At 54.7% G+C, this 13,364-nt stretch overlaps 1 protein-coding gene across 2 annotated transcripts; it reads right to left on the bottom strand.

Moving 5' to 3' along the window:
- Window positions 1-4,480: 4,480 nt before the first annotated feature.
- LOC104568049 (acidic leucine-rich nuclear phosphoprotein 32 family member B) lies at window positions 4,481-13,115 on the bottom strand. 2 transcript variants are annotated; one of them, XM_088526779.1, is made up of 7 exons: window positions 12,986-13,115; window positions 9,137-9,286; window positions 8,537-8,659; window positions 7,311-7,509; window positions 6,859-6,980; window positions 5,585-5,639; window positions 4,481-4,718 (listed from the first exon to the last, which is right to left on the bottom strand). In XM_088526779.1, the coding sequence occupies exons 1-7, from the start codon at window positions 13,037-13,039 to the stop codon at window positions 4,630-4,632; spliced, it is 792 nt and encodes a 263-aa protein (XP_088382905.1). In that variant the 5' UTR covers window positions 13,040-13,115; the 3' UTR covers window positions 4,481-4,629. The 2 variants fall into 2 exon arrangements, with proteins under 2 accessions (XP_088382905.1, XP_088382906.1); XM_088526780.1 differs by having other exon boundaries at window positions 6,859-6,977.
- Between the last annotated feature and the right edge of the window lie 249 nt (window positions 13,116-13,364).

Raw genomic sequence — 13,364 nt, 5'->3', positions numbered from 1 at the left:
CTCTCCTTTTCGCCTCCCTGACTGGGCACGCAGGGAGGTTGGGCATGGACCCCGTGCTGAGGGGGTCCCCCTTGCACGCCCAGCCCCAGCATGGGGGTGAGATCAAGCCGCCCACTGCAGCGCAGTGGCTGGGGAGGGGGGGAACTTCTTGTTCTGGACTTTTCCTCTCCCTCTCCTTTTAATTTTTGGAAACTGTAAGCCCTGGAAAATCCTGCATCGCTCTCTTATCCTCTACCCTAAAAGGTTTTATTGCTTCAGATCCCAGGGTTCTCCCTAGAGCCTGGTAGGTTGCTCAGGAGTTAGCGGACTTCTCGGGAACGAGGTCTCTAAATAATAAATGGGAATTGTACAGGAGCGGCAGCTGGGCGAGCGTCTGTCCGTCCCAGTGCGGCTCCGTGACGCGGGGCTGGAGCCAGGGTGTCTGGAGGGCAAAACGGGGAGGGGGAGGAAGCACAGGCAGCTCCCGTGCCTGGAGAGGCCATTGCCGGGGGCAGGGTCCCCATGGCATCGAGGAGCCGCTGCTTGAGGGCACCTGGGGCAAGGAGGGGAGGAAGGGGAGAGGTTGGGGGCAACGGTGCCCGCTGCACCCACAGATGGGCCCCAAACCCCGTGTGCTGTAAAAGAAACAGCACTTGAACTGCTTCCAACTGCATCCCAGCACCCCAGGATGGCACCGAAGGGACCCAACTCCCCTTTTCCAGGGTGCTGCAGGCACCGAGGGAAAGATGGATCCCTTTTCTCGGCCACGTGTTCCCAGTCCATGTTCGCCGCGCACAGGTGCCAGCCGGGCATGCTGAAACGCTGCCCGGCCTCGGGGCGGGAGCTGGCGCCGTGCCCCGCTCCGAACGGGTTGGAGCAGGGACGTGCCGCCGCACGCGGGCCCCGCCGGCGGCCTGGCCGCGCTCCAGCTCCCGGCGCAGGAAGGGCGGCCGCTGCGTGTGGATCCGGGTTAGGGCCCCGCGCCCCGCGCATGCGCTGCGGCAGCACCGCGGCTGAGGGGGGGAGCAGAAGTAGGGCTAGGCCTGAGGGTTTTGTTAAAGTTATGGCTGCCAAACCCAGAGAGCGCATCCACCCCAGGGGGTACCACAGCTCTGGGGTCAGGCTGCAAGGAAGGGAAGCGGAAAAGCCCTGCAGCAAGAGGGAAACATGGAGCGCTGCGCCCACAGACCCCAGAGATACCTGCACAGTGGGGGCACGCATGGACCTGGGCTTCCACGGGCCTGCCCCCCAAACACAGGTTGAGGAAGGGGTAGACAGACCAGGCCACAATTCCCCTCATCGCTCTGCACTCTCCGTACGGAGGAGCAGCATTTCAGAGCACCACAAGTTAATCCCCCGCCAGGCCAGCTACACCCATGGGTGCAGGCAGCCCTGCCCCAGCACCCTCCCCAAACTACCCCTCGGGGCCTACACCCCAGCTGAGCCAGAGCCTGCCGCAGCACCCACGGGAGCAGCCCGGGCTGAGGAGGGCTGGAAAGGGGAGGAAAATGGGAGAAAAGGGGGAGCGCGCAAGGCCACGCTGGCACACGCGCGCCTGCAGGCAGGGGGAGGGCGGTGGGTGGGCGCAGCTGGCGGCGGGAGCAGCCGCAGCGGCTGCGCGGGGCAGATAAGCTGCACGTCTGCGTTGGAGCAGCCACGGCCCCGCGCAGGAGCCGTGGGGGAGATGGGCTGAGTGGGCGGCAGCTGAAGGAGGCTCCTGCCAAGAGCAGCTCTGGGAGGGCTCGGAGCCCCCGGAGCAGGAGCCGGCGCGCTTGGCCGTGGAGCTGCCACCTCCCCGCTGCTGCCCCAGCGCAACGCGCGGCCCCCTCAACCCAGAATGACGCTCGCTAGAGCAAAAAGCCCAAGCTAAAGCTCCTGGCTGCAGAGCTGGCTGAGAGGCAGCTCGCTGCAGAGCCAGACCCACAGCAGGGAGCCCCTGCAAGGACAGGGATGGCTGCAGCCCCTGCCAGCAGCCGGAGGAACTGACCTGGATGCAGGGATCGGGTGCAGCTCATGGCTCATCCTTCCCAGCCCCGGCTGGCAGAGGCAGCAGCAGTGAAAGCTCCAGCCCAGCCCACTGCTGGGTCCCTCCCCAGCCCACGTTCAAACCCCATTACCCCGTTTCCTTCTCCGGGGAGCAGGCACCCGCCCTCGGCTCCCTTCACCAACCTCAGCCTGGCCCTGTGCCACCCCTGAAGGCACAAGCCCCGTTCCCAGGGGCGAGGAGCTTCCTGCAGAACAGAACTCCATAACCCTCAGGGAGGTATCAGAGCTCCCGGCTCCCCAGGAGCAGCCGCTGCAGCTACCAGTGAACACAGCAGCTCCCAACACTGCTTCTGAGAGCGGAGACAGGAGCACAAGGTAGCAGAGGGCTGCACCATCCCCTGTACATCCTGCAGATACGTCTTTATCCCTCTCTTCTGCTGAGCTTTCCCAGACCAGAGTCCCCAGCTCCATCTCCAGCCTCCCCTTAACCCTGCCAGGTTCCTCCGTGCGCATCCCTCCCTCCCAACCACAGCTTCGAGGCCTCCCTTCCCACCAGGGAATTAAACAGACAAGTTGCACTTACCAGGAATCCGCTCAGCTGGGGCTCAGAGGAATCAATAAATAAATAAACAGGCCACACTTGGGCTGAAGGACAGTCACTACTCCCAGAAGGGACTCCAGCTGCCCAAGAAAAACTGCCCCAAAACTTCAACCCAGTGGTTCTGCAGCTGGTTGCAGCTCTGAAGTTCCTAGAGCAGAGGCAGTGAAGACAGCATTCATTGCAATAGATTTTTAAAAACTGAAGTCTTTATTAAAAGTTTTATCCAAATTTTTCTTTTTTTTTTTCTTTCCTTTTTTTTTTTTTTTTGTAACAAAAGATACAAAAGGGCTGGAGATCCTTATTTCTGGGACTAGTCTGACCAATCAAAACTGACAGTTACTAGGCTAATATAAAATCCATACAATCTGCTAAAAATGCAGGGAAAAATTAGAAGTAACTGCTGCTCTGAAATTTCTCTCTTTTTAAATTCCTTTAACATTTTTTTTATAAGTTACTCAGTTTGCATTTTACAAGAGTAGTTCTTCTCTGAATTGTTATAGCTACTGTACAATGCAAGGAGACAACAGTAAGAACAGAACAAAGCAACAGCAACCCCGATGTGCTGCAACACACCACGCTCCTCCGAAGGAACTGCTGCGGAGCTCGACCTTCACGTGCTGGGTGCCGAGACTGCCCAGAGCGGCCGGGACACTCCAAGCGCCAGCGCGGCCGCACCATGGAGAGCCTCAGCACCACGTTGCTACATACCCAGGTGGAACTGGGGTGAGTCCTGCCCAACACGCATCTTCGGGTGCCCAACAGCTGCTACCCCTGCACGCCACAGGGCCAGGGGGCTCTCCAGAAGCTAACGCGTCCGAACACCTCAAGGCAAAGGAAGAGCTGGAGGTCAGAAACCCTCTCGTGGAGAGCTACAGCCTGGCTGGATTCTCCCCCCTCCCCATTCTGGAAACCATGGACAAGGGACACAAGCTCCACAGCACCGTCTGCACTGCTGTAGTGCATACACAGCATGGGAAAGAGCTGGATTTCTGACCAATGCACTTCTCTTCCTGCCAAAAAGGAAAGAGGAGGATGCATACACCAGGCCAGCACTGAGGCAACTGCCAGAGCTGTTACTGGCTAGCAGAAGGACCCTGAGAATATATAGGCTAACGCGGTCTCCCGGGGAATGCCGAGTTAGGTGCATCACAGTGATACTGGTTGAATGTGTTCTGTACAGTGCGAAATGGAGTTTGACAGAAGTGCAGTATCCCTTAACCTATTTCCTATCTCTTCCTCAAGACAGACTGCTACAGGGTGAGGAGAAGCCTCATCACAGCAAGACGCTCGCAGCCACAAAGCAGACTTATTTAGACATCCAAATCAAAGTTATTTGGTGGCCAACAGGAAAAAAAATATTCCAGTTTATAAAAAAAAAAAAAATAGGAAAGCAAGTACAGGGCTACTGCAAGGTGCATCAGAGGTACCAGGTCTTGCAAGCAGCCAATCACCCCCCAGTAAACCCCGGCACCCCGCATCCCCAGCACTAAAGTATCTTCAAGCATCTCCAGAGATCACATCACCATTATTTCTGATCAGAGAGACCTCAGTAATCGTTTACTTTAAGTCCATTTAGATGAACCAGATTTGCACCCACTGCTCAAGATGGCTCAAACGTCTTCCGAGAGCTGGTTTGAGGGCATGCGGATAGCAAACACACCTTCCTGGTTGTCAAGCAGGGTGGCAAGCTGGAGCTCTGGGTCCAGTGTGTGGCAAGGCTGATTTCGGACACGAAAGATACCCTAGGAGGTTTTTTTTTTTTTTAGTTTTTTTTTTTTAAAGTTTTTTTTTTTTTTTTTTTTTTTTTTTTTTGCAAACTGCTGCACAAACCACAGAACGGAGAAAGCCTTTGGTCATGAGATACTTGTGAGAAAGTGAGCCTTGTAAGGAAGATTCCCCTGAATGCCTACGGTATTCTACATCTTAAAAAAATATATTGTGGACGCTGCAGCCATACAAAGAGGGGAGGACTGGGAGACAGGGATTTACAGTCTCACATAGACACAATGGGGAGGTTAAGACAAGCACAGTCATAGTCTGTAAAACTGATTGGCTCGCTGGGATCAGTCATCCTCATCATCCTCTTCGTCTTCTGGATCTTCCTCTCCTTCATCCTCTAGATTTCGTTTTCTCTTTTCTCCTCGTGGAAGGTCTGGAAAGAGAGGGGAAAAGAAAAGAAAGGTGAAGCATGAAGCTTTGTTCAGTCTTGTGGAACAGCATTTGAACTGTGGCTTCAAGCCATGTCAGCCACAGCTTGCTTGTGGACAAGCACAGACTAGATCTACAGCACTGTGGAATGGAAATCCACCAGGCTGTTTCTCATGGCACCCAGGAAAGCCTGAGCTAGCACAAGGCAGTAACTATTTTGCCTTCTCTGCATCCCACGTATCAGCAGGCACTTGAAAAACATGTTTTACCAAGCACCCTCCCCAGAACTGCAGCATGTTAGAATTCACCCAGTTTTGACCAAGTTCATACAAGATGATTTCAAGACATGGCAGCCACTATTCTCTGTCAACATTCACATGTTCAGAGTCTGCTCTAGCCAGAGCAGCCAAGACTCAAGTCAAGGAGATCAGACCTCCCCTCCCTACAGCTGAAAGTCCAGAGGAAGCTGTAGCTAAGAGCATTTCCTGGGAAAGACTGCTAACAAGAGTTCCTATGACAGAAGCCCAGCTCCTGCAAGGAGTATCAGCTCAAGCTACTTCAAACCGGCCTGCCAGGCAATTTACCTTTTTAATATTTGGCCGACTTACTCAGCTCAGTTAGCATTAACAGGCACTAAATGTCCCTTTCCCCCGTCAGCACTGTATGACCCTTCAGTTTTAATTACCATCAATATAGTCAGGCATAAGCAATTTCAGCAATGCCCACAGGAAACACTATACTTTTCATTAGGGAAAAGCTGAAGAAAAGAGCATAGCACCAAAGTTATGGGTGAAATCCCAGGATTACAACAAGTGTACAAGACTCTTCATAGAGCTCTGCAATTGCTTAATTTCTTGGAATTCAGCTTACCATCATCAGCTTCATCCTCTTCATCCTCCTCACCATCTTCCTCTTCATCTTCCTCCTTAAGTCAAGACAATATACTTTTGTTACAAAGGCCCACAACCTCATCAGTGAGGTATAATTCTGTAGCATCATTTTCCTGTAGCATCTTTTCTGCTCCCAGCCTACCCTGGTCTTAGAGAGCTACAAGCCAAGACAGCAGAAAAGCAGCATTTGTGTTTATATTTATGCAGGCACTATTGCTTTCTACATAACTTCTCAACTCCCCACAAAAGAATTTTTATCACAGAACGGCTGAGGTTGCAAGAGACCTCTGGAGACCATCTAGTCCAACACCCTGCTCCAGTAGGGACACCCAGAGCACAGGGTGGCATCCAGAAGGGTTTGGAAGATCTCCAGAGAAGGAGCCTCCACAGCCTCTCTGGGCAGCCTGTGCCAGGGCTCTGCCACCCTCACAGGAAAAGTTCTTCCTCACATGGAGATGGAACTGCCTGGGTTTTAATTTATACCCATTACCCCTTGTCCTATCGCTGGCCACCACCAAGAGGAGTTTGCCCCCATGTTCTTTACATCCTCCCCTCAGGTATTTGTACATATTGATCAGATGTCCTCTTGATCTTCTCCAGGCTAAAGAGGCCCCAATCGCTTAGTCTTCCCTCACACGAGCGATGCTCCAGTCCATCATCTTTGTTGCTCTACACTGGACCCTCTCTAGAAGCCCCATGTCCCTCTTGTCCTGGAGAGACCAGAGCTGCCCCCAGTACTCCAGGTGCCTCCCCAGAGCTGAGCAGAGGGGCAGGATCCCCTCCCTCGCCCGCTGGCAACGCTCCTGCTGCGGCCAGGAGCCCCTTGGCCTTCTTGGCCATGAGGACACGTTGCTGCCTCATGGGGAACTTGGTGTCAACCAGCACTCCCAAATCCCTCTCCGCAGAGCTGCACTCCAGCAGGGCAACCCCTAATCTGTGCTGGTGCCTGAGGTTATTCCTCCCCAGGTGCAGGACCCTGCACTTGTCCTTGTTGAACTTCATTAGGCTTCTCTCTGCCCAACTCTCCAACCTGTCTAGATTTATGTATTTTAATCACTTGAAGCCATGGGGAAGCACCAGGGCAAGCAATGGACAAACATTAAATTCACAAACTCCATGAACAGGGAGTCAGCAGGTACCTGTACGGGGAAATCCTGAGGGTGGTGCAGCACCCCTGAGACCTGTCCCAGACACCTGGTCAGAGGGTCACAAGGATATGAGGACAAACACATTACACATTTCAGAAAGCCTCACCTCATCATCTACTCCATCCTCTTCCTCTTCCCCTTCCAGATCATCATCTTCATCTTCCTCATCATCAATGACTTCTTCATCCAAGTCATCTTCCTCATCGTCATCATCTTCTTCCTCACCTTCTACCAAGAGGGAGATGTGTGTTATGCTTCCCAAAGACTTCCCATTCCCAGAGGCTCCCACCTCCCACCCCAGCACTAACAGGCAATAGGCAGGATGAACGTGCACAAGGAGCGCCAGCACTGAGCCCGTGAGCTTGGAGCAAGGCCCATTTCTCATGCAGCCAGAGAAGGGAATGGGGTTTATCCAGACAGCCCCCTACTTCAGGGGCAAGTTACAATCAGTATTTATTTAGCAACAAGATCCTGCAGAAGAGGGCAAGAAATGTTTTCTAAAGAGAACCCAGAAGGGGGAAAAAAAAAAAATCCAAAAATACCCAAAAAACAACTTACCTTCCCCATTCTCATATTCATCTTCCAGTGCATCCCCATCCGCTTCAGGGTCCGAATCAGGGGCTTCCTGGTCATCAGCATCAAACCCATCCAGGTAGGTGAGCTGGGGCAGGAGGGTGAACACGCTCTCCCGGTAGTTGATCAGCATTGTCACCTCACAGTTGAAGAGGTCCAGACTACGCAGGTTCGGCAACTTTTTCTGCAAGGATCAATTTATCAGACCACTTACAAGATGACACTGTTTTGAAGATCAGGAAGCCAGCAGGCCCTCTGAACACCTGACTTACTACCCAGATCTACTACAGAAGTGTCCTCACATACACTCTTTGCACCGTGTGCTCCTCAAAGATGTACTATTACTTGTGCTAAATGTCCCTGGCAGACTTTTCAGCTCCTCTGCCCCATAGTTTCCCTTCCTTGGAGTCAGCTCCCCTTGAAACCATTTGCAAATCTCGTTCCCTTTTGGAGGCAGTGGGTAACAAGCAATATGCCCAGCTCCCCTGGCAGGAGGGATCATTGATGTGGATTCATCCTGCCCAAGAAACCAGATGAAAAACCTGGGAGAGCAGCACCTAGACCAAACTACACTGTCTGCAGACTGAGTACCACATGTTTTTTTTGGTCCAGTTGCAGCAGCTCCCCCAGTCAGACTATCACACTGAACACTGGGTCAAGCATAGGAGCAAACACGAGGTTTTAAGCTCCTTTTTGGACAGGATGGAAGGACTGTCCCAAAAGCAAGGGCTAATGGGGCAAATGTCCTAGATCAGACATTTCAGCTAGAGTCAGGATCACAAGTGTGATCACCCAGAGCAAGAGGGTCACAGCCCAGCAGGACAGTGTCCATGTGACAGATACACTCACTGGGTGTCCAAGCAACTCATCTCCATGACACCCCAGGTGCCACCTACCTCAAACTGCATCCGACCCATTAATGGTCCTTTCTCAGATGGACACTGAGCACTGCATCCACAGTTTTACTCATCCAGCCCAATTTCATGCTTCTTTTAGCAAGTGGCTGCTGGTTTTCCAGATAGAGGAGCCATTAACTATTAGCCCAGCCTCAAATTGGACCCACTCATCTGTTCCCATCAGAACCACGAAGTGCTGTTGGAACAGTTACCAAGATGTTGTACTTCTGCTGCACATACATGCTCCCCAAAGGAAAAAATATATATATATATATATATATCATCCCTTAGATCCCAGCACAGCCTTGCACTCACCAAGGGCTCCAGGGTATTGATGTCTTTGATCTTGTTGCCACTTAGATTCAAGTGTGTCAGGTTAGGAGTTCTCTCTGCTAGGACTTCAAGGCCACCAGAAATTCTGTTATCACTCAGCTCCAGCTGCCAGGAAGAAATACCATATGGTCACAAAATGTCCAACTTGACATAAGGAATTTTATTCCCTAAGAACTGGACTCTGAGGGACGCCTGAGTTCTAGACCTTGTTCATTAGGCCATGCCATGGAATATCAATTCATGGTTTCACCTTTTTGCCAAGATAGCATAGCCTCAGCCACTTTTGTACTGCAGGACACAAAAGGAACTTACCCTTTGAGCTGCAAGTATGTATCCTAGCAATCCAAACTACTGTCTTTGCTACTGAAGCTTTTGACAGTAACATGACAGCAAAAAAGGCACACTACAAAAGAAATGAGCTCAAAACCATTTTGTTTTATACAGTCTCACTTGCTCAGGTTGCAGAAAAATCACAGCCAAATTACCCTTTTCTGACTACTGAAGGAATGAAATCAATTTTGAGCAAGGAGAGGGCAGAAGTCTAAGAGTACAAGCAGAGATGAGAACACAGGTCTCACTCACCTTGCGAAGTTTGTTAAGCTTGGGGAGACTGGAGACAGACAGCAAGTTGATGTTGATCATGCTGAGGAACTCCAGGTTCTCAAAATCCGAGGAGAGCCCAACGATCTTCCCATCGTCCGAACGGCAGTTATCAAGAACCAGCTCCTTCACCTGCCAACAGACACACTCACAAGTTGTCATCATAAACCCAGCCAGGTCTCACCTTAAGTCAAGCTACATTTGCCTCTCGAGCTGTCATCAGGACGAGTGACTGACACTTCAAAGCAGCAGACGTGCCCTGAGGTCTCCTTACCTCCTAAGGAACCTAAGGGAGAGGGCCCAGGGTCAGACTCCATAAAGGGCGCAGTCCTAAGTAGTCAAATACAGGCTACACCATATGTTACCCCTGCCATATCACACCATGTCTTATGACTGCAGCTAAGGTCTGTCTTCTCCACTAAAAAACATTAACAGGCTGAACCATGAAGCTGCATTAAAACATTTTGTATGCAAAGCCTCAAACTTTCAGAGAGTTCCCTTAAGCTTTATTGACCAAAAGACCACAGTCACCCAGTTTTATTACCAATATTAAAATCTTCCTTAGATGCTGGGAAACCCTAGAACCTGAGAGCAGAACCACTCAACATCTGTAAGGACCAAACACAGACTACACACCACAGTCACTTGAGCTGGCAATTCAGCAGGAAAAATTCCCAGGCCTGGGCAAGGAAACACCAGCACAGATATCCCTGGATATCTGAAGGGTCACCACACCTGGCAACCCCTCAAAGGCAGCACAACTGAACGCTCAAGCTCCACTTTTCCACAGGCCTTTTCTAAAACACGCTATTACCCCACACATTCTCCACAGCAGGATGCAAAGTCACAGCCTTGGCTAGGAAGCTGCTGATGCTCTCCAAATTCCTCCTTTGCAGCTATCCCATTTTACCTCTCCAGCTCAGATCTGCCAACTATTAGGAAGTCATTTTAAAGAGTCCTTTGCCTTTCTACAGCCAGACTAATTGGCAAGGCTGCCATGCCAACTTCACAACAAGCTCCAGATGAACTGGCACAAACTCTGGAAGTGATACTGGTCGCCAGGGCTTGCAGTCAAGCAGCAAACTCAACTAGCACTTCTGTAGTTGAGCTCACATTGCTGCTAACACCTAAGTTAGAAGCACCCAGTTAAATTACGACTGTAGTCTGCCAGGCACAAAGTTGGCCTAAGCCAGCACTTTAGCCCTCTTCGTTGGCACAGCCACAGAGGCGATCATGAAAGCTACCGGATTAAAGACTAACCCGGCCAAGAGGAGACTAGCCTGAACCTGGGTCAGATCCTTGCCCTAGATCACAGGGCAAACCCTCCACGCTGGCAGGACAACTGCAGGAACAGGAACAAGCAGCCAGAGCTGCTTCTTTCAGCGGCAGCACTGGCTCGTACCAGCTCTGGTTGCAGAGCCCATGGGCTCCAAGCCCGCTCGGCTCCACAGGATCCCAACCACTCAAACTGCTGTGTCAAACAAGAGGAGACCTGCACTTGGCAGGCCAAGGGGTCACCTACACACCCCCAAACAGTTCGTGTTCTGCAAATTCCTTTGCCACCCACAAAGGAAACCTCCATTTCTCCCCCAAAGTTCCTTTTATGGCCCATTTTCTGCTCTGTCCCCATCTTAAATTTTGGATGGCCACACGAGCACACTAGACACACAGCAGTTTGTCACAGGATTGAAGAGCAGCAGTCACCAGCTATCTCGCTATAAAAAGGCCACCAGTCCTGGCAAGGCTGCCCTAAGATAAGGGGACGCCTTGTTGCTGAAGCAAAGCCTGGTGCACGCAGCAGCGCGCCAGCCCCACGAACACAGGCTTGAAGAATAGGGATACTTTTAAAGGGTGCAAAAATGCCAGCCTCAAGCCTTGGCTGACCTGCTGTGTACAGTGTGATCTAATCGCTCCAGCAGCAACGCAGCTCAACTGGCCCCGCCAGATGAAGAGGCGGCATTCCTCTGCCCGGCTCCGGAGGCACCGGCCACCGACAGGGAAGCAAGAACTTCAGCAAGCAGGTACAGGGAAAGGAGAGCAAAGAAAACTGCGCAAGAGAAAACTGAGTCAAGGCAGCCCAGATATCCCTTATTCCTTTTTTTCCAGTCCAAGCAGCTGCGTCACAGCCTTCTCCTACAGCTCTGATGCTTCATGTTTACACCCCAGCAACAAAACTTCCTTCCCTCTCAGAGGTTTAACCTTCAAAGAAAGCCCTCAGGTGAGGCAGGAAAACCCACTAACGAATGGAGATAACTCTAGTGCAAGAGCTTCACTTCTGATGGCAACAGCTACACTTTCTTATCCGCCAGGACTACCACTGCCAGCATCTCCCGAGCTTTGCTTCTGACTACACTTGTGGAAGAGCCTGCAACCTTCCTGCCTTTCTCCATGAATCACCAGCAGCAAGGAGAGAACAGTTTGTGCTGCCGTTCTTGACAACGTGACTTCTTCACATCCTGCAAGCACCATTTTCAGCAGCCCAGCTCCAGAGAGGGCAAAATAAACAGTAATAATAAAGAAACACATATGGATTGGAAGAGCCTTGAATCCCTCCCAGAAAGCCAGCCCTGACTTAGGTGCTGGCAGGGAGCGCCCTTTTCATATTCCTCCACCCTGCAGTGGGAGAAACCGCTCATATGCACTACAGAAAAAGACCCCTGGGGTTCCAGGGTGGAGGCCCAACAGCAGCTCCGGCTGCTCCTTCTCCAAGTTCTCTTTGGGGCCTCCAACTTTCCCAACTCTGCAGGACAACTACAGGCTGTGATGCGAACTCCTCTTGCCCCAAGAAATTAAAGAAAAATAATAGGCACTGGGTGGGCGCGGGGCAGAAAAGCTGCTCACCAGCCTGCCAACAAGGCCCAAACGCAGGCAGAACGCGACGGCTCCGAGCGCCTCGCGTGCGAGGCCGGGGAAGCGCCATGGCAGGGCCGCTGCTCCACGCCGCTGTTTTCACTGCCAGCCCGGCCGCGTGGAAGCGCCTCCTGGAGCGGGACGAGCGCCCGCGGCGGCCCCGGCCCGGCGGTGTCGGAGCGCTCCGGCTGCCGGCGCCTCCTCGGGCCGCCGCGGCGGGGAGCGGCCCGGCCGCGTGTCGCGGCTCCCCCCGGGCCGCGCGGCGCGTGACAGCGCGGGAGGCCCCGCGGCGGCACCGGGAGGCCCCGCGGCGGCCCCCGCTCCCGGGCTCGCGGCCCCTCGCGCTGCGCAGGGCGCTGCTGGAAGGCGCCGCCGCCGCGAGGCCTCGCCGAGCCCAAGTCCCCGCAGGCCGCGCGGCCGGGGCAGCGGCCGCCGCCAACACGCGGGGCCGAGAGGGGAAGGCAGCTGCCGCCCCGCCTCTACCCCCGTAATGGCCGCGGGCACCGGGCGGCCCCGCCATGGCGGCGGGCAGGGCCCCGGCGCCTCCTAACATGGCCGAGCCGCGTGTGCCGCGGCCGGCCCCGCTCCGGCCATGTTAGGCGGCCGCGCGCGGCGGGAGCCATCTCAGCCCGGCCGCCTCCCGCCCCGCCGCGCACCATCTTGTGCGCCGCTCCGCGCGCGCGCCCGCACACACAGCGCACCCGGAGAGACGGACATTAATAAATACATATAGATGTGCGCGTCCATGTGGGCGCGCGTGTCCCCACCCACCCTCGCCGCACACGTGCGCGCCGGTCCCCCACCCCCACCACGGGCTGCCCCGCGTCCCCCGTCCGGGGGGCCGCATCCCCCGGGGGGCCCCGGGACCCGGCCCGGGCAGCGCTGCCCGCACGGGACGGGGCGCCCCCCCTTCCCCCTCCCCGCCGCGCACAACACGTGTCGGGCGAGCGCGGCCCGCGGAGCCGCCGCCGCCGCCTCTACCTCTCCCGGCTTCTTGTTGCGCAGCTCCAGCGTGAGCCGCCTCTTCATCTCCATCCTCCCGCCCGCTCTGCGAACCCGCCGCCGCCGCGTCCCACCGAAGCCCGCGCCAGCACCGCGCGCCGCCGCCCGCGCCGCTTATATAGAGGAAGGCGCCAAAGGCAACAAAGGGGAAACGGGCGCGGCGCCCCCTGCCGCCCGCCGCCGCCCCGCCGCGCCGCGCCGCCTCAGCGCCGCCGCACGGCAGCGCCGCCCGCCGGCCCGCGCGAGCCGCCGCCGCCACGGGCCGCCCGGGCCGCCGCCGCGGGCACCGCCGCCGCCGCCACGGCCCGCGCGAGCGGCCACCGCTCTAGGCCCGGCTCCGGCCCCGGCTCGCGGCCCT

Source organism: Tinamus guttatus, unplaced genomic scaffold (assembly GCF_059628265.1).
Source record: "Tinamus guttatus ecotype Peru unplaced genomic scaffold, ASM5962826v1 Tinamus_guttatus_pri_ptg000254l, whole genome shotgun sequence".
Taxonomy (NCBI): Eukaryota; Metazoa; Chordata; class Aves; order Tinamiformes; family Tinamidae; genus Tinamus; species Tinamus guttatus.
This window is presented reverse-complemented; position numbering and strand designations above follow the sequence as displayed.

Coding starts and splice junctions, on each gene's coding strand:
- LOC104568049 (XM_088526779.1), bottom strand. CDS start 13,039: ATGGAGATGAAGAGGCGGCTCACGCTGGAGCTGCGCAACAAGAAGCCG. Junction 9,287..12,985: donor GCAACAAGAAGCCGGGAGAG/GTAGAGGCGGCG, acceptor GTCTGTTGGCAG/GTGAAGGAGCTGGTTCTTGA. Junction 5,640..6,858: donor AGGATGGAGTAGATGATGAG/GTGAGGCTTTCT, acceptor TCTTGACTTAAG/GAGGAAGATGAAGAGGAAGA.